The sequence below is a fragment of the Dasypus novemcinctus genome, chromosome 13 (assembly GCF_030445035.2).
Source record: "Dasypus novemcinctus isolate mDasNov1 chromosome 13, mDasNov1.1.hap2, whole genome shotgun sequence".
NCBI lineage: Eukaryota > Metazoa > Chordata > Mammalia > Cingulata > Dasypodidae > Dasypus > Dasypus novemcinctus.
The window spans coordinates 58,087,981-58,109,770 of NC_080685.1; the positions used below are offsets into that span (position 1 = coordinate 58,087,981).

Consider the following 21,790-nt stretch of genomic DNA (forward strand, 5'->3'; position numbering starts at 1 on the left):
TGAACTAACATAGTACCTGGCAAATAGCAGGTATGTAATAAATGCTTGCTGAATGATTAAATGAGGAAGGTGATAAAGGCAGAAGATATCCAACATCATAAAATTAAAAAAAAAACAAAAACAAAAACAAAAGGGAAGCTCAAGAATTAAAGGCATTTATAAAGAAAATAAAATGACAAACTCAGGAAATAGTCCCTTCCAATCTTACCCCAGACATCAGATTTAATTGAGAAGGTATTGTAGGCAAGACTTTCTGGTGCTGTCCACTTAATAGGAAATTTGGCTCCAGCATGAGCGGTATAGGTGTCTCCGGTCATCAGTCTACTTAAACCGAAGTCAGCCACTTTAACCACGTGGTTTTCACCCACTAGGCAGTTACGAGCTGCAAGATCTCTGTGGGAAAGAGAACCCTAATATGATTCTATTCAGATAAGGAAAATGTGGTCATGAATGCTTTATTCTCGGTTCTTTTTACTATAAGCAGAGTTGATAAGTGCTGACAGATATGGTAGTACTTTATGACAATCACTAAAATGGTAGAAAGCCACTAATTATATATTACTCATAGAGTAATAATCAAGAGGTAGTTGTGATGCCAGAATAAAAGCAGGCTTCATAAAATGTGTTCTCTATAAGCACACCAGGATAGGTTTCAGAAGTGAGCATTTGAAGCTTTCTACATACATGGCTTTAAGTTCTTCACTAAGACAGAAAGCTATTCTTAAAATTAGGCCACTAGATGGAGCAAAAAAAATTTTGGACATAATGCTGGACAAATAAAGGGACAGCTTTCTGTTTTAAGAATAGCAAAAGCCCCTTCATTAATACTTTAATCAGAGTACAGTAGTAGGTTTACAAGCTAAAAATGATATTATGATGGGTATTATGAAAGACTTATGAAAAACTACTTTCCTGAATCATCAACCATTTCTGGGAAGGTTGTCTACATTCTTCCCTTTATTGTAAATCAAGCACATTGGCTGGATGGTTAGTCACAGGTAATAATCAGGTTCTACACACCTATGGATGAAATTCTTCTTCTCTAAGTACTCCATTGCAGAAGAGATCTGAGTGGCCATATAGAGCAGTACAACTGCAGTCACCTCTTCTCGGTTGCATTCTCGGAGATAATCAAGCAAATTCCCATATGGCATGTACTCAGTCACGATGTAAAAGGGTGGCTCCAGAGTACACACACCTGACAGTTCACAAATAGAGCTTGTTTTATTAGCATACATTTTAACACTCCAAATCATTTTAACCAAGAACTTTTTAGTTGACAACTTTTTAAGTCTTATTTGGCAGTGTCCTTTTCGCTACCCACATTCTTTGAAACTAATATAGCAAAAATTAAGAAGATGGTTGTAAGGGGAGTCTCTGCTTCACTTATACAGTTCTCTGGAAATTCACAGCCCTTTGAGTATTTGCCTGTTTGAGCAAAAACAGAAATTTCTGGAGTTCTGTAACAGGCCCATGATTCTCCACCTCCAAGGCATGCTAGCAATGTTTATCCAAAAGAAACAGCAACAATTGTGCAGATGCTGAAGAATGAACTTAGATGTGTGAGCTCTGCCTGTAATAACACTTTGTAGAAAGATTTTACATTGTTTCCATATTCACGGATTTCACTGACAAATGGCAGACTCCTTATACAAAGAACCACCAAGAACGACAAAGAAACTAGTTCCTTGGAGATAACTTGGTTCAAGTTGAACATCCAAAGAAACTAACCCTATTTTAAAAAGCACAAAGGGATCAGTCATAGGTTTCCTTGTGACTTGAATAGGTGAGAAACCAATCTACCACAGCTTAGCACTACTTGCTTGCAAAGGTAAACTGCTGGGTTTGGCCACAATGGTTTAATCTGTCTCTTCTAAATGGTCCATTATTTAATATCACTTTATTTTGTGAAAATATGGTTTAAATGCTGACAATTTTTAGGGTGGGGTACCATTCTGAATACATTTGAACTTTGAATGTGGAAGACATTTACCACAACCTGGGCAATTTGTAATCCAGGCTATTGTTCCTTGGGCAATTTTTAGACACAGATCTACTGATTAAAATGAGTCTTTTATTAAAGAGAATTTATTCTTGGAGCTTCCACTATGGTGATTCAAAAGAATTATTTGGAGATAACAAGGGGTTGGGGGGTGGGCAAGCATCTTGGGAAATCTATGGTTCAGGCAAGGTTCTTCTCACCTAATAGCTGTACCAGATTAGGATGCTTGATTTCCTTCATTACTGCAGCTTCTTTCAGAAACTCCTCCACTTCCATGGTATCTTCCTGGAAAAAGGAGGCAGATAAGAAAGAAGAAGAAAACAAACCCCTGACAATCATTTGAGTAAACTAACTACACTGAAACTTCAGCTTTGAAAGTAAATGGGAATATCTTTGGCTATATTAGTGTATTACTTCAAGAAATTTTATCACAACTTAATATGCTCTACAGAAATCTGATTAGGAAGATATGTGATGAAAGAAAAACGTTTGTGAATTTATCCAACATTTGAACTGGAATAAAAATTAAAAATTCAGCAATCCCATCCTATACTCAAGTGAAACACAGAAGACCTGAATTATACTTCCCTAGACATCTTAGCCTTTGAACAAGGAGACAGAACAGTTAGCTATTTACATGTTTGTCTCCCTGATTAGACCACAAGCTCCTTAAGAAGGAATGCATGTTTGCAGGGCCTCGCATATTGTTTTACATTCAGAATATACTTAATAAATGCTGGCTAAACAGAATATAGCTAGAAAGTAGCTTTTAAAAGTGATCTCCTGGAGCTACTTGGGCTCTGGGAGCATCTTCACAGAATGGAAAGAGTGAAAATCACAGTCTGATACCATGGTTCTTAAAGAAGAGATAAAATGGCATTAGGAAAGATTTCTGTGAATATTAAGAAGAAGTAACCTAATGACATGAAGATGGGGGCAAGTGGCAAGGAGATGAAGGATAGAACAAGAAAGGGAGAGCCCACACTCACTGACAATGCACAAAGAAATCTGCCAGCAGGGGTCGTTCTCAGAAAGAAAAATAGCTTGTTTTGCTTTTATAACTTATAATTTGCTTCTAACCTCCCCCTATGATCGAAATCATTAGCCTCCAAAGACAGTTTTCCCACATGTGGGTTTCACCGCATTGCACTGGATAATCTGCCCTGCATTGTCAGCAATGGCATAGGGTAACAATCATCACAATTTGCTGATATACTTGGCACCAGTGGGTGGAAAGTGTTCCAAAGTTAAAGAAGGGCACACTGACATTTCCAAGTGATTCAGAACACACACAAAAAAAAGATGCTTGAAAACTGTAATTTTCAGCAACCTACCTTCAACGTTTTCACAGCAACCGTAAGGCTATATTTCTTCCAGACGCCAACATAAACCTCTCCATACTGACCACCTCCAAGTTTGTGCTTCATAGTAATATCTGTTCGTTCCATTTCCCATTTGTCGTGGATAGGGGACACACCATAGACTGTAGGCTTATTACACTTGGGTGCTGGGTAGTGTAATGTTGTCACCAGCCCGTCAGCCACTGTAGAGTGATGATGAACAAGCTCTGCCAAGGTGCTAAAACGGCTTTCAGCAGTCACATATACCTAGTGAAAAAAGCAGGTGAAAAGCTCAACAACTTGAAAAGAGATCAGGAATTTTTTTTAAAACCAACACATTATTTTATTGGCTTAAAGATTTGATTTTGGAAGGTGATCTTATTGAGGCATATGAAAGTGTTAAATGATGATGTATGCTTCAATGGAATATGAATATGTTCAACTTGTAATAGGTGTTATCTCAGTGGGTAGAGACCCATTACATTCTCAAATATAAGAGCAAGAATCTCTTGAGTACATAGGCAGTGCCTAATAAAAGAAAACAGGGAAGTGAATGTGACTCCACCTACCATATAGGAGGTCCAGGGTTCAAACCCAGGGCCTCCTGTCTCATGTGGTGAGCTGGCCCACATGCAGTGCTTCTGTGTGCAAGGATTGCCATGCCACACAAGGGTGTCCCCCATGTAGGGGAACCCCACACGTAAGAAGTGCGCCCCACAAGGAGAGCTGCCCCGTGTGAAAAAAGCGCAGCCTGCCCAGGAGTGGCGCCGCACACACTGAGAGCTGACGCAGCAAGATAACGCAACAAAAAAAAGACACAGATTCCCAGTGCTGCCAAGAATGCAAGCAGACACAGAAGAACACACAGCAAATGGACACAAGAGAGCAGACAATGGGGTGGGGGTGGAGGGAGAGATAAATAAAAATAAATCTTAAAAAAAAACAACAACAAAGAAAACAGGCCAATATGTTACGCTTTCAATATTAATGCATGTAACTATGAACTTTATTCTGGTAAATTTGAAACAGTGGTTACCATAGGTTCTGAGGAGAGAGGGAGGGAAGGACAGGTGGAACACAGGGTATTTTTTTGGGCATTGGAATAGTTCTGCAGGATACTGCAATGACAGATACAGGCCATTACATATTCTGTCAAAACCTATAAAAATGTATAGTGCAAAGTATAAATCATAATGTAAACTATTGACAATAGTTAGTAGCAATGTTTCAATATTTGTTCATCAATTATAACAAATGCACCATACTAAAGCAAGATGTTATTAATGGGGGGAAGTGGATATGGCTCCAAGTGGATATGGCTTAAGTGGTTGACTGCCTGCTTCCCACATGGGAGGTCCCAGGTTCGGTCCCTGATGTCTCCTAAAAACAAAAACACAAACAACAAGTAAACAAACAAAAAAACCAACTCAGAGGAGCCACTGTGGCTCAGTGGTTGAGCACCAGCCACCCACATATGAGGTCTGCGGTTCAATGCCCAGCCCCAGTACCTAAAAAAACAAAACAAAACAAAAAAAAACTGGGAAAGGATGAGAGGGGGTGGGGACATATGAGAATTTCCTTTTTTTTTTTTTTTTAAAAGGAAGAAACCAGGGATTGAACCTGGGACCTCATATGTGTGCAAGAAGGCATACAACCACTGAGCTATATCCACTCTGCTCTCCTATATTTTTGATGTAATTTTCTGTAAACTAAAACTTCTTTAAAAATAAAGTTAAAAAAAAAAAAAGACACAGGGGAACATACAGAAGAAATTGTAAACATACATAAAAAGATAATAGATATTACAGTGATGAAAGGCACAAGACAAGAATTTTTTTAAACTTTGCTTTTAAGGAGGTTTTAGATTACAGAAAAGTTGCAACTATGGTGGGGGGGATCACTGGTGTATGATGTTGGTGGCAGGCGAATGTGTAGAGAAGAGTGCCCTTGGGGCATGCCTCTATTGAATATGAACGTGTTCATGTGGTCATGGGGTATTCTCTCAGAGCTGAAGACCCACACAATAACCAAAAAGTACTAAATTCCCATCCTGGGGAGTTCTTGCCACAATAGAGTAGCAAGAATCTCCAGAGTACATAGGCAGTGCCTAATAAAAGAAGAACAATACACCAAAACCTTGATATTAATGCTTTTAGTTATGAACCTTATTCTTGTAAAATTGAAACTTAGCCTAATAATATCTACTGCCTAAGAGTTATCTCCTAAAAACCTCCTTGTTACTCAAATGTGGAATCTCTCTAAGCCAAATTCAGCACATAAATTCACTCTGTTTCCCAGCCCCTGGCATAGGAAATGACCCCCAGGAATGAGTCTCCCTGGGACTGAGGTACTGAGGAGTTATTACCAAGCACAAAACAATGATGCATTTGGAAAAGGACCTCGACCAAAGGGGGGGGGGAATATTAAATACAAAAGAGTTTTTACAGCTAAGAGACTTTGAAGTGGGTTGGGAGGTCATTTCAGAGGTTACACCTACGCACATCGCAGGTGGCTCTCACTGCCACAGTAAGCAAAGCCTCAAACAGGGGTGCTCCTGAGATATCCCAAGGTATCTGAACACTAAAAGCAATGCACATAACCCCATGAAATCAGCACCCTATTGGTGGGCCTTACCTTGGAATATATGTTAACTTATATGCCCAAAGTAACACAGTTAGGCTCATTTATAATTTCCCTACACATGATTCTTCTACCCCTTTTATTGGAACCTATAATTAGCACTATACCCATTAAATATTATATGTTACAGAGACTTAAATCTCTGGTCTGCTCATATGCTGGTTGAATCCTGAATCTCAGCAGACTTGCAACCAACACCTATTCCCCAGTTTATTGCACTTATCCAGGACCACTAACAAAATCATGATGACGGACAACGGCCACCCAAAAAACAGAGTATCTACAACTGCAAACAAGACATCTGTCTCATAGGATCTAAGCCCCATCTCAATCTGAAGCAGAGTAGACATCAGAATCCCAAAGTCATAAAAATTGAGGAATAAACGTAAGAGGGGAATGCAACCATGAACCAAAGTAGACATTATTACTGTAGTAACAGAAGAATTTGTAACATTGACATAAAGATAGTGGTTACCATTCTGAGGGGAGGGGGAAGGAAGAACAGGTGGAACAAGGGGCGTTTTGGGGGCACTGAAGTATTCTGCATGATATTGCGATGATGGATACAGGTCATTATACATTTTGTCAAAACCTATAAAATCATACAGTACAAAGTGTAAACCATAATGTAAACTATAGACCATGGTTAGTAGCAATGCTTCAATATTTGTTTATTAATGGTAACAACTGTACCACACTAATATAAGATGTCATTAATAGAGGAAAATGTGAGGGGGAGTGGGGTATATGGGAATCCCATGTATTTTCGATGTTGCTTTTATGTAGCCTAAAACTTCTTTAAAAATAAAGTTTAAAAAGAAGTAATAACTGGGAAGCAGATTTGTAATAATTGGGAAGAGGATTTGGCTCAACTGACAGAGCATCCGCCTACCACATGGGAGGCCCAGAGTTCAAACCCACGGCCTCCTGACCCGTGTGGTGAGCTGGCACACGCACAGTGCTGCCGTGCACAAGGAGTACTGTGCCACTCAGGGGTGTCCCCTGCGTAGGCAAGCCCCACGTACAAGGAGTGCACCCCATAAGGAGAGCCGCCCTGCACAAAAAAAGCACAGCCTGCCCAGGAGTGGCGCGGCACACAGGGAGAGCTGACATAGCAAGATGGTACAACAAAAGGAGACACAGATTCCCAGTACTGCTCACAAGAATACAATAGGAGACACAGAAGACGACATAGCGAATGGACACAAGAAAGCAGACAAAGGGGGTTGGAGAGGGGGGGAGAGAAATAAAAAAAAAAAAAGAAGTAATAATTGGATGGGCTGGGGAAAATACACCAAATGTAAGCTCTGGGCTGTAGTTAATAGTAATATTTGACGATGCTCTTACATAGTTTTTAACAAATTTTTCACAACAATGCAAAGTTTTGGTGGTGGGGTGAGGTATGGGGATCCCTGTATGATAATACACATTTTTTTTTGGTAAGTTCACAACTTTTACTATACACCTTATGTTTATGTATGTCAATGTATGAGTGATATACTTCAATAAAAATAAAAAATAAAAAAATTATTTTTAAAAAAGTAAAAAAACGATGATGTATAGGGAAACAGAACTTCAGTTTAATCTTGTTTAAACCACCCTTCCTACACAAATCAATGATTTAACCACATTATTTTACTACTATTTGTATGGCAGGTCCTTTCCAGATCCTCTAGCATGTTATTATACATTCATTAAAGAAAAGCTATCTTCCTAGAGTTAGCTTAGTCTTGGGGAAAAAGATTACAAAATATCTCTCTGGATCATCAAGATCATTGATTTTCAAATATTTTAAGCAGCAAAACTGTGGAATCCTAATACACAAAGGAGTAGATACTCTGATTGAAGTAGAGAAGAGTGGACTTGCTTATGAAAAACCACCTCAGGATCTTGTACAGAACATAATTTGAAAACCAATGATTAGATTTTTTGGTGGCATGGGGAGGTATTTAAATGTCTTATAATTTTTTAAAAAATTTATTTATTTAATCCCCTCCTTGTGGTTTGTTCCTTTCTTTGCTGTCTCTTCTCTATGTCCATTCACTGCACGTTTTTTCTGTATCTACTTGTCTTCCTTCGTTGCATCATCTTGCTTCACCAGCTCTGGGATGCAAACCCAGGGCCTCCGATATGGTAGATGGGAGCCCAACTGATTGAGCCACAGCCGCTTCCTTATAGTTTTTATTTAATTAGGATAAGCTTTTGAGTGTCTGGGTCTTTAAAAAAAAAAAGAATCACAGTCTGATTTCAGAGGGTTATTAAAATAGTAGTTAACTTGTGGTAAGTAACAAGAAGTATGAAGTAAAGTTGCAGTCTTTGGCTTTTCTACCAAGGGATCTTGTTTATTGTTTTTTGTTTTTTTTTTTAAAGTTGTTTTACTTTATGTGGAAAAGTATAGAATTCATAAATGGAGAAATGATGATTTTACAAAATGAATGCACCCCTGTAAACACCACCCAGACCAAGAATTGTAATGTATCCCAGAAGCCTCCTTCATGGCATCCCAGCTGTTTAACCTGGCAAATGATTCAATCTAAATTTACTGTTCAGTAGAACACCTGACATAAACCTATGTTTTACAGTTTATAAAGTACTATAGTTCTAATTTTTTTTTTAAGGTACTGGGGATGGCGAATGAACCCCCGACTTTGTATGTGGGAAGCCAGGGTTCAACCACTGAGCCATATCAGCGCCATGCAGGTCTAATTTAACACATCCATTTGAACAAATTTGGTCTTCCCAACATAAATTGCTAAATGACTGATTGGTCTATTTATATTTATACACATTAATGACTGACACTAGTCTTAGAAGCCTAAATTCTTACTCTCTGTACTTTCTGATACAGATTATTCTTTTTTTTTTTTTTTTAATTTCTCTCCCCTTCCCTGCTCCCTGTCCCCCCATTGTCTGCTTTCTGCGTCTATTCGCTGTGTGTTCCTCTGTGTCCGCTTGCATTCTTGTCAGCAGCACTGGGAATCTGTCCCTTTTGGGTGTGTCATCTTGCTGTGTCAGCTCTCCGTGTATGTGGCACCACCCGGGCAGGCTGCGCTTTTATCACATGGGGTGGCTCCTCTTGTGGGTTGCACTCCTTGCGTGTGGGGCTCCCCTACGCGGGGGACACCCCTGCATGGCATGGCACTCCTTGCGCACGCCAGCACTGCATGTGGGCCAGCTCACCACATGGGCCAGGAGGTCCTGGGTTTGAACCCTGGAACCTCCCGTATGGTAGGTGGAAGTTCTTATCAGTTGAGACAAATCTGTTTCCTACAGCTTATTTTAATTTTCAAAGATACAAGGGTTAATTCATAGATTCCACAAAACATATCTGATATGTGTATTTTTGATTGATGATTAAAACGGCTATCTTATATAGCAGTTTCCTTCATTCTTCACCCTCAAATCTAAGTTTATTGTTAAAACTGTAAGCATAATATAGTTTGTCATTTCCATTACCATATTCTTTTGCAAAGAGTATGCTCTAACATGCCAAGTAGTCAAACTCACAAAGCTAGAAAATATTTTATTTCGTATCAAATATAAAAACTATATTACACTTTAGTTATTCTGAGTATGTTTTTTACAGAGTAGCCAGTCCACACCTAGAGGTGGTTACTGGCAAGTCTTACCTTGCCATCTGTGGTGGTATTGATCCTGTAGTGATACACACGCCCCTCATACCTGAGGGAGATTGATAGCTGCCCAGGGCTGCTCTCACTTTCTCGTACCAGGAAACTGCCATTAATTAGACTGCTAAGCAGATACTCTGCAGCACTCCGTGACACAGGTCCATGGTACCAGGAATGCTTTTCTAGGCTGTTCACTGGGGTGATGTAGTTGCTTGGTACCCAACCCTGTCCATTCTTAGAGCGAACTTCACTCCACTCTCCATTCTGGTTGTAACCAAGAACTCGGAGTTTTTCACCTAGCAATGAGGTCATCAGAGAATAAAAGAAAGGAGATAAGACTTTATTTCCAACAGAAACAGTCTATTGTCAAATTGAAAACACTGAAAAATGTATCAGGAACTTTCATTTTTAAAAATTTCTATTTTAAATAGTAAAAACAAACCTGGCTCCTCATCATATCTTGACTGATCTCTTTGGCCTGTAGCTTAAAGCACAGGAGCATAATCAGAAATGATTTTTAGCATTTACTTCAAGTTTTTAAAGTTTTTTGGGTCACATAAAAATGTTTTCAGGAAACTTTTAGTGTGGTAGTAAGGTATTCAAATGGTTGGAAAATGGCATACTACCCATTCTTCAGAAAAAAAACCAAAAACTCAATTCTTTCCTCAAAAAATACATTCCCTTTATCAAGGACTATATTTTATATTGGTTCAATGTTTACAATAATCAAAGACTAGGGATAAGTCATATGAAATACAAAGTTATTTCTCAATTTCACTTGGCAACAAGACACCAAAACCACCAGTATGAAAAAAACAAAAAACCAAACACAAAACACAGAGCTTTCAGCAATATTTCCAAAAAGAAAATTTATCAGGCGTGTGGGAAGGCAATGGGGACTCTCAGAGCACAAGGGATTCCTGACTTAAGACATACAGTGCGGTGACCAGGACAGTGAGGAAACTGTTTTCTAGGGAAGAGAGGATTTGTATCAGCATAAAAGGCGGAACATGCAGAGATGATGAGGGAAGCCTTTACATTTGCACCCTGGAGCTTTCTCTAAACTCTTTGTATGGGTAAGTCCTGAAGGAGAACACTCACACAACAATCTGCAAAGAAGTGGGAAAGACTTAGCTCCTGGCATTCAAGGAAAGTTGTCGCAACAATAGCTAGACACAAGCTTAAAGAACAGATGCCTCAGAAGCTAAATAACACATTAACATAGTAAAATATCCAGGATTCAACAAAAGATTATTAAAACATACAAAGAAACAGGAAATGATGGCTGAGGCAAAGGAGAAGATTAAAATTTGAAACCATCAATGAAGAGGATCAATCTAGATGAAGACTTTTAAAAAAATGTTTGTTTTACATATGCTCTAGGAGCTAAAGGAAAATATGGGCAAAGAACTAAAGGAAACCCGGGAAAGAATGGAAGAAAACCAAGAGAATACCAAAAGAGAGATGGAAACTATGAAATGGAATCAATAGAGCTGAAAACCACATAACAAATTAAATTCCCTAGAGGATTAAACAGCAGATTGTACCTGTCAGAAGAATGAATGAGTGAACCTGAATACAAGACGACTGAAATCATCCAGTCCGAGGAGCAGAAAAAGGAAAGAATGAAGAAAAGTGAAAAGAGCTGAAGCAACCTGTGGGGCACCATCAAGAATATCAATATATGCATTGTGGGACTCCAAGAAGAGAGAAAGGGGTAGAAAGAGTATTCAAAGAAATCATGGTTGCAAAACTTCCCAAATTTAACAAAACACATGAATATACACATCCAAGGTGCTCAATAATCTCCAAACAGGATAAACCCAGACAGACCCATGTTGTACCATGTTAAAATCAAACCATCAAATGTCAAAGATAAAGAGAATTCTGAAAGCTGCAAGAGAGAAGCAATGTTTCACATACAGTGGAGCCCAATAAGAGTAAGTGCCGATTTCTCATTAGAAACCATGGAGGAAAAAAGGCAGTTGGAAGATGTATTTAAAGTGTTGAAAGCAAAAAATTACCAAGAATTCTGTATCCAGTAAATGTCTTTCAAAAATGAGGTAGGAATGAAGACTCTCGCAGGTAAACAAAAGCTGAGGGACTATCACCAAAAGGCAGGCCCTACAAGAAATAATAAAAGGAGTTCTGCAGGTTGAAAGGAAAAACATTAGACAATGAGTGAAGCCACATGAAGAAATAAAGATCTCTGGTAAAGATAATGACATGGGTAAATGTAAGTATATTAATATTATTGTATTTTTTATTTCTAACTCCACTTTTTACTTCTGGCAGGATCTAAAATGCAAGTGCATAAAATATAATGATAAACCAATGATTTTGGACTCAAAACGACATTTGTGATAAGAACTACATAAAGACAGGAGGTGGAGAGACATAGGAATGTAGCTTATATATGCTACTGAAATTAAATTGGTATCAAAGCAAATGAGACTGTAATAGATTTAGGATTTCAAGCACCATGGTAACCAAAAAGAAAGTATCAGAGTATGCAAACTCATACAGACAGAAATTAGAGTACACGTTAGTAGGGGTGGTAGGCATAGATAATGGGGAGTTAATGCAAACTGAGTGGAGGGTTTCTGTTTTGGGTGAAAGGGACGTTATAATGATGGATGATGGTCAAAGTACTGCAACACTGTGAATGTGATTAATCCCCACAAATGGTATGCATGGGATGGGTTAGGATGGGAAGATTTATGTTGTATATGTTTCTACAATTTAAAAAGAGAACCTAAAGAGATAACAATAACATGCAATGCATGATACTGGATGGGATCTAAGAATGGAGGAGAAAAGGCTCAAAAGGACATTATTGGGACATAGGAAAAAATTGGAACATGGAATGTAAGCTTTATATCAAAGTTTCTTGAACTTGATAATTGCATTTAAGGTGACTGATTATTAAGTGAATATCCTTGTTTGTAGGAAGTGTACATAGAAGTATTATATGTTCGAGGAGTATGGTATGATATGTGCAACCTGCTCTCAAATGTTCAGGAAATAGATAGATGGTAGTTAGAAAGAGAGGTTGATACAGCAAAGGTGATAAAATGTTAAAATTGGTGGATCTGGAGGGGGTGGGGTATGTTGGAGTTCTCTGAAGGGGGGTTGTATTATTTTTGCACCCATCCTGTAAGTTTGAAATTACCTCAAAATTAAAAAGTGTTGTTTCTTTTTTTAAAAAAGCACATGGCCAAACAGTTATGAGGCAAAGGCTTTTTGAAGAAAAAACTCAAAATCATTACTTTGACAACCATCCACCTACTGTTTTTCGAGGGCATACTGACACATGGATGTGAGACATTCAATGAGAAAAAAACACAAGAGTATACACACACTCTACACATATATGCAAATAAACATATACATATATATTGGAGTGCATGTGGTATGCTGGTAAATGTGCACAAGTGCACAGATAAATATCCCTAATCATATTCACAAAAGTAAAGACTAAGTACAATGTTCTTGTTGCTTTGTTACAAAGAACTGGTCATGATGGGCTATCATAATTAGTATATACTGGGGGACAAAAACCTAAAGCCATAGATTTTTGGTGTTTGTTTTCCTCTCTTTTTGGCAGTTATCTGGGGGAATTTTCTACTCTGGAAGTTCTGAGTACCATGAAATTGACAGGAGTATGAATAGTAAGGATACAAACCTTGACCCAAAGGGCAAAGGAATCCTAGGGATTACTGAATTTTTTTTTTTTAATTCAGGAAAAATATCTTTAAATAAGTAGTAACTAAAATAAAAGCTTTGTTTTAAAAATATATTTTCCTATCTTTTAAAATAATAAGATAACTTTAGCAAGACATCATTTTATATTAATAAGGACAATTTAAAGATCTGGCATTTCACAGATTTAAAGAGATACCATTGTTGGTCATAAGATGAAGGGAACCCACTGCCTTGAGCTGCACACATTAGTGCTTGCTATTTAACTGGTTACTGAAGATTCAACAGACTCTTTTTATCATTGTTTCCTTGGTGACTGAACTATCTTGGAACACACTGACAAGAAAATTATACCTAGGGAAAAAATGTTCTGATTCATTGCTTCATTGCCTCACAAGCTTCTCTACTTAAGTACCACTAAAGGTAAAAAATAAAAAAATTTAAAAAGTGTGTTGTAGTCCAAAGAGATTAGCACACAATATAAAATATATTTGAAGCTCACTGTTTTACGCTAAATTTTCATAGAAAAATTTCCTTCAGCTCCACAAATACCCTTTCACAAACACACATACACACATCACAACCACCAACCCCCTCCAAAAAACTGTCCCACATCTTTAAGAAAAATTGACACTATGAGATAATGCACTTAAATTTTCCTATGCCGTTGAAACCTCCTGCTATATGCATGCATGCAATGACACCCGCCATGGGGCATACTTATACCCCTATATTAGAAATTCAGATTTAAAGATTTCTGCTTTTCATGCATCTGGTGGGACTTTAAAAACCAATGTATATAAAAATTTTATGAGTGGAGGCCTGATTTCCTAATTTGTTATGCTCACTCACACAAAATATTTCATTGTGAACCTAAAAATAAGACATCTATTTGACAAATAAGCATTTAAGTTACAATATCATTTACTTAACAATTAGGCTGAAATACATTTTTTCTAAGTAGAAGGCTTTCATAGGTTCAAAAAGCAGGAGAAAGCTGAGGCTGACTAGCAATCCAATTCATAAGGATGTTCCTATACTCCTATTTCTCTCTCATAAAAAGTTTCAATTTCTTTTTGTTCAAAAAACCAATAATGGGTGACTTTGTTTGGTCACGCTCTTAGTGTTCCTTACCACTGAAATAATCTATCACTCTAGTAAGAGTGTGACTACATTAGACACTCTTCCCACTATTCTTTTCACTAATCCATATAAATAAAAATACCAGACATTTAAGTTGTATAGACCAGTACTACGCAAAACCAGTCCATGAAAGGAGCTTGCACCAGAATGGGCATCACTGAACTTTTTTCTTTATGCAGAAAGTCTTGCTCCAAAAAAGAGTATGTCAGCTGAACTGAATATAAACAGTGTGCTTAGTGATGTAGTTGGTATATATTCTGGGTGCTAGCTCTTCATCTCATTGCTAACATAATGAAAGGATCTCAGATAGTAGGAAGTCCACGGACAACACTTTGAGTAGCACTGAGATATGGCAGCATTACTCATATTAGTTAGCTACTATTTAATTATAACAGAGGTACAGTAAGTCATACCTTTGTGGTAGATGAATGTTGGCATGCTATATATAGAATTTTGAGAATGAGAAAAGTTTATATATATTATTGTGTAGTGGTTTTTCCTAAGGTGTTTTATCTCATTTTTTCTTAATAAACACTATAATGCAGAGAAAGTGGTATTATCCCATACACAGGTAAAATAGACAAAGAACCAAGTGTTTGGGCTAAAATGAGCAACTAATTTTAGTCAGTGGCAGAACCCAGAACAGACTCCTTTATTTCTTGACTGCTAATGAAAACTGGAAAGTGAGAGGATGTTACATAGACGCCTCACCTTTAGTAATGCTGAGAGTGTTATCGCCACTTGCTACAAAATCATAAAGTGCAACAAACAGATTAGGATCACTCTCAGTGGCTCCAAGCAAATTCTCCTTGGAGCTCCACCTGATGGCTTCATTTAGTGCCTGGGGTTCAACATCACAACCATAGGGGCGGTGCAAGGCTTCTGAAAGACACAAAAAAGGAAAAGAATTCACAGTAGGTTCAACAGTTGAGAAATCATTTGAATTCAGAACATACACAGAATTTTAGCTGCTGGTTTATAGACAGTTCCAGGGTGGCACAGAGCTACATAGTTGTGAAGTCATGAAGAATGAGCAAATAGGCACTGTTTCCTTACCATTTCCTAGTCTGTAACCTCCTGATATCCTGAATATGAGAAAGCATGGTAAAAATATAACAAGACAGAGAGAAGAACACAAAATGAGAGTTTAGCCCTGATTTATATGCATTCACCAAAATCAGAAATTAGTGAATAGGAAAGGCACAGTTTTATAAAATATATATGTGTGTATGTGTATGTATATCCATAAAGAAATGTCTGATAGCTTTATAAAGCATGCAGGATATTTTGTTGTTGTTATTGTTGTTGAGTTTTTGAAGAAAGAATGGTTATGTATATAAGTCCTCTCAAACTATTCTTTCCTTATGTTATAAATTGTGAAGGCAGTTTTCAGAAATATATGTATCTATATATATATAGTAGAAATCCAGACCCTCCATTTACATATAGTAAAAAAACTATAGAAAAATTACTTCTAGAAAAAAAAATCCTAAAAGTTATCTGTTAAACCACAGAAATATACATTTTTGTTTAACACAAGATACTCTCAGCATTCCAATACCCTTATGTTACCATGTACTGTCTATAATATAAAAGCTTACAACTGTTAACTGCTTTAATGACTTTTTTTCACTCTAAGCAGTGGATTTAAAAATAAAATCAATAACTTAATTGAAGGTTCCAGAAAAAATATTACCATCGATGGACATTTATTGAGTTTACCATGTGTAGTAGAGTTAAAGCTTGTAAGGTCTGGTTTCTTCCTCAAGGTTTTCCAGGTTCTAAATTTAGTCTAGCTACCTGAAAAGGTGATCTCCACATCATCTTAGTTAAAGATCATCTGCTTCTCATAGTCAGGCCAATTATACAAAGAATGCACTGTTCTTTCAGTAGCAATGTTTTTAATCATTGAGACCACTTTTAGTGGCTATTTCCAAGGTAAACTGTACCCCACTACTGATTTCAAATATTGACACTTTTCTATTATGTCTTTCTGTTTGCCTGTCTCACTCCCTCCACTCAGTGATAATTTGAGGGGAAAAACCTTAAATCTGTGGTTTTACTTCTTTCCAAATCCATCCCCTCCTCTCCATGTCTATTGCCAATGCCTTGGTTTGGATCCACCATCATCTCTCACCTGGACTACTGCCTCCAGTCATGTCTCCCTCAAATCCATCCTCCATACAGCTGGCAAAGTGATCTATTTAAAACAAAAATTTGACCATGTCATGCTTCATAAGACTTCAATAATTCACCATAAAGCTAAAAGCTCCTTAACTTGGTCTGCAAGACCTTCAATGATCAGATGTTCATCTACTTACTTCTCCAGCTTTGCCTCTCCCCACTCCAAACCTCAAACCTTAAGCTTTAACATATACCATGCTGCTTCCCATCTTGTTTTCATACCACCCTTCTTTTGACTAGCTAACAAATTCTCATCTCATGACACTCAGCTCCAACACAATCTCCACTAGGAAACCTCACGTGCTCCTTCCTCTCTGGGCTCTCAAAAGCATTATGCTTACCACATTAACATCCTCTATTTATCCTTGTCATATCCTTTGTTTGTTTCCCAAACTTCAAATGTGTTCCTTGGAGGGTAAGAAGTGTATCTTTTTTCTTTCAGGAGTTACGTAACAAGTGTTCAATAGCTTTTGCCTAAATGAATGGTCAAATTATATAATCTATGGGACAGGAAACAATCAGATCTATTTTCATCATAAAATTATATTAACCAATGTTTTAAAAATGGCTTAATAATGTCCACACAATATAGACAGAAATTCTGGTTGTGAGTTGGATCTGTAATTCCAATAGTTTCTGCGTTTTGGTTCACCACATTCTTTCTCCCTCTTAAAAAAAAAAAATCTTTAAAATTTCGCAATTAATTTTCTTTTACAATTAAGAATATTCTGACAAACCTGAAGATATGTCTAGACATCCAGAAAGGTTCATTTTAAACAGATACTATGTTGCTCCTTGTTTAAACGCAGAATTACAGCAAATGGGAACAGCTACATTAGATACCAAGATAACCAATTTAGGATTGCCAAACAATTAAAACCCTGTGTTATGGAAAATATTCTTCAAACTGGCCACATGTGCTCTATTTCTCTTTACCCTAGTGAAAAATTACCAACAGCCTCCAAAATGCCAATTCTTTATTGAAATGAAAAGAACTGCCAAAAAAAGAGTATAGAGTCTATTACAGAACATAATATTTATTAGGTTCTATACTAAACAGCATATGATCTATTCTATAAGCATTTCATGCCAGTGATGGTGGCATCACAATTTTTTTGGTTATTGCTAAAAAAATTTTAAATGATCAGAAAGGTCAAGAACATTTCCTTCTTTTTAGATAGGAGAAATTCCCCCTTGTTTGGAATTATCAGGGAAACAAAAACACAAGGGTAACCAGAACTTTTGTACCATTAATGTTCAAGTTAGAGATAGTACTAAGCAGGTACTCTAACGACTTCTTAAATTCCATCACATCAAAAATATACAAATGCCATACATTTATACCTTATTTTGTGAGACTCAGTGTATTAAAATTGAAGGTTTACAAAACTAATAACTTGAGTGACCATCTATTATATACTAGGAACTGTATAGGGCTTCAGAATATAAGGATTATAAACCATAATAACATTATTTGGACTTAATATGCATAACTACTCTTCATTCTTTCCCCTCAATCTGCTCTTCCCACAGAATTTCCCATCTGTTAATGGCAACTCTATTTTTCAGGTGCTGTGGCCAGAAATCTTAGAATAATTCATGATTCCTTTCTTGTTCTCACATTCCAAGTCCAATCCATTAGGAAGTTCTAGTGATAGTGCTTTCAAAAATATATCCATAATCTATCCATTTCTCACTTCCTCCACTACTACCATCCTGGCACCACCATCTCTGACTAGATTATTTCTCTAGCCTCCTAACTGATCTCCATGTTCCTATCCTTACTCCCTACTGTCTATTCTCAACACATCAGTCAGCTTTTAAAGTCTAAATTAGATCAGGTTAATCCTCTGCCCAAAACTTGAGTTGACATCCCATCTTAGAGAAAACTCTAAAGTTCTTAGCAGGGCCTAAAAGGCCCTACACTATATCTGTCTTACCCAATTCATCTCCTGCTCACTTCAACCTAGCTTACCTTGTTCTAACTTACCTCATTCTAGTCAGTCTTACCAGTTGTTGCTTGAACACGCCAGGCACACTCCTGACTCTGGATCTTTCCACTGGCTTTTCCTTTTGCCTATTCTTTTCCAAGATATTTGCATGATATTTCACCCAAACGTTATACTCTTGGTATAGCATTCCCTCACTATCCTATTTTTAAAATGTATCTATTCCTCACAACACTTGCACATTCCCCACATGTCCTTTTCTCATTTTTCTCCATAGTTCTTATTACCATATAACATATTACATAACTTACTTATTATTATATTTATGCATATTATCTAACTCTCCCCCACTAGCTGTAAGTTTTATGAGAACAGGAATTTTTGCCTGATTTGTTCACTGAGAAGGCCCAAGCCTCCAGAATAGTGCCTATATATAAGAAGTTCTCAAATATATTTGTTGAATGAAATCTTATGAATTGCTGTATTAAAGGGATGCTACAAGAGGACAGGATATAAGGCAAAACTCTAGAGTCAGGCAAGGATTCAGAAAGCAGAAAAAAGTTAAATGTGATAAGCAGGAATTCTGCACTGAAGGCAGGAGAGCAACAGACTGTCAGTGTACAAGGACACATCTAAGATATGTTTCATCTGTTTGGGGAAGGAACTATATAAATTAAGCCTAAAGAAAGATTTAAAGGCAAGTCAGCTTCTTAAAAACCATGTTACTTGACCGAAGGAAGAAACAGAATGAGAACAACTGTACAATTTTATATAAATGTAGAAGAAACAGAGTCCAAACATACTATATATTTTTCAAATATACAGCATAATAAATGCGGGATAAAAGCCTTTTTTGAGACCAAAAGTACTAAAGGAACTACAACTTGCAAAACAATCCTTTTTTCCCCACTCTCCTTCTTTCCATCTCTGGTTTACGATCTTTTTGGCCAAGTCGAAATATCTTATTTCCTTCCGTCTTTCCTCCCACTTTTTATTTGTTCTCTTGTTCTCAAAGTGAGGGTCAATTTCCTGTACAATCAATTTACACAGGACATAGACACTTAAACGCCATCTTACCCACCAACACAAAGCAAAAGGAAGTGTTTTTAAAAATCCTAAATTTTTCCTCAGGCTAAGAATAAATATATATTGAATCATGAAGAATTAAAGAACTAAATAGAGGAGAGCAAGCTAAAGAAAATGGGGAAAAACAAAAAATCTATGGAAAGAATAAGCAAATGTCACAGCATTACCAAGTGAGTCTAGTCCATGCCACTTTCTTCACTCTAGACTTAAAAACAGATGTGTCTGGATGATTCAGATGTACTGTACCCACAAGTGTATGAATTAGTCTTTCATTTAATTACTGGTATAGCTGTAGATCATATATTTAAAGGACATAATATTAAGACTGATTTTCACTTATAGTATAAAGGGCACAGAAAGCAGAAATATATTATGATTATTAAGAAAAGGTAAAGAAGTAGCAACTTTTAAGAAGTCATTTATCAGGATTAAACAAGTTAAAATCCAGAATAAAATTCAAACTCAAATTCAGAGATAATTCCTAAACTTAAGGTTTAATTTTTAAAAAGATTTTTATCAGCCATTCAATAACTTTATCAGTTTAGCTAGAAATCTATCAAGTAGAAACTGGAGAATATATAAAATTTTTAATTTAGGCATTTTCAATTATTTTACAAACATCAGAATTCTACTTCATCTGATTTGCACATTCTCTAAAAAGCTATTAACATTTAAAACATTTGAAAAACTATGTAAGGCAATTGGATAAATTATGCAACAGTTCTCAATGTCATTTAAGTTCTTCACATCAAGCCATACATATCTTAATACATTAAAATATTGCATATTATTCATTTATTCTTTCATTCAATAAATATTTATTGAGATCCTATTATGAAATACCAGGGGAAAAAAGCATATGAACCTTCACTCACCAACAATGAAGATAACAATAGTACAGATTGTTTTAAATCTCCATTACCACTTGCTTACTGTAAGTACCTATCTTCCCCCAACCTATCACCTCTGAACTGTACCTGTCAAGTTGGGTAAAGCAGATTCTGAGGCCTCATTGCAGAGGCAGCGAAGTGATGCATTCTCATCTCTGCCATAACTATTAGGTGAAAGTAGGGCTGTCCCAAGAACCATACCTCTTCCCAGAAGCACAAAAGTTAAACTGTCCTATGTAAAGGGGAAGTTTTAGAATTCCACTCTCTGACAAGTAATACCATATGCATGTGACAGTTACTCATGTACTCCAGTAGCCGAAGGGAACCAATAGAAGGGTAGGGTAAGCATTCCAGCTCCTGAAGTGGGTGGAGAATGACCTAAAGGAAAATGTCTAGTAATAGCAGGAGACTGAATCAGAATAGTTATTTCAAGAACGATGAGAATATTCAAAATAAATAAAGTGAAAAACAAAACATGAATAACAAATAGTTTAACAATAAAACATTTATACGTACAGTTGGGTTTTCATTCCTAATGAAGAGCTGAGAGTGCAGAGAAAACTTTCTTGGAGAAAAACTGTTTACTATAGAACTAATACACTTTTAAAAGAAAAGAAATGCCTAGCAAGAGTCATCGTTTATAGCAGTTAAATTAGCTCAAGAAACCACAAATCCAAAGTCAAAGAAATAGTTACGATCTGATTCATAACCACAGAAGTTCAGGAAATGACTGCCTTCACTAACGCTTTTGCTCTATAGCTTAAAGGTTAAAACACGTGGCAACATGGCATAACAGTGTTCCCTTTTGTTTGTTTTTTGTTGTTTTTTATAAAGGAATACTTTTTAAAAGATTTATTATTTATTTCTACCTCCCACCCCCACCCACCCTGTTCCCCTCGTTGTCTGTTCTCTGTGTCCATTTGCTGTGTGTTCTTCTGTATCTGCTTGTATTCTCATTAGGCGGCTCCAGGAAACAATCCTGAGACCTTCCAGAGTGGGAGACAGGTGATTACTTTTTTCCACCACCTCAACTCCCTGTTCTCCTATGTCTTTTTATTTTCTCTCCTCTGTGTCTCTTGTGTGCTCATCTTGTGTGTGTACTCATCTTGCTGTGTCAGTTCTCACTGTCGGCTGGCACTTCTGCACAGGGTGACTTTCCCCACACTGGGCGGCATTCCAGTGTGGGCCAGCACTCCGCATGGGCCAGCTCGCCACATGGGCCAGC

The 21,790-nt window shown here is 37.1% G+C and overlaps 1 protein-coding gene across 2 annotated transcripts in view; it reads right to left on the bottom strand.

Annotated features, from left to right (window-relative positions):
- Window positions 1-21,790, bottom strand: part of ABL2 (ABL proto-oncogene 2, non-receptor tyrosine kinase) — a 163,767-nt gene that overhangs the window by 22,648 nt on the left and 119,329 nt on the right. The window contains exons 2-8 of one of the 2 annotated variants that reach the window (XM_004478228.5): window positions 16,594-16,656; window positions 15,168-15,338; window positions 9,612-9,907; window positions 3,337-3,609; window positions 2,203-2,287; window positions 1,021-1,198; window positions 209-393 (exon numbers count right to left, since the gene is read on the bottom strand). In XM_004478228.5, the coding sequence (XP_004478285.1) occupies window positions 209-393; window positions 1,021-1,198; window positions 2,203-2,287; window positions 3,337-3,609; window positions 9,612-9,907; window positions 15,168-15,338; window positions 16,594-16,656 (1,251 nt within the window). The remainder of the gene's footprint in view (window positions 1-208; window positions 394-1,020; window positions 1,199-2,202; window positions 2,288-3,336; window positions 3,610-9,611; window positions 9,908-15,167; window positions 15,339-16,593; window positions 16,657-21,790) is intronic. The other variant, XM_004478230.5, reaches the window with a different exon arrangement.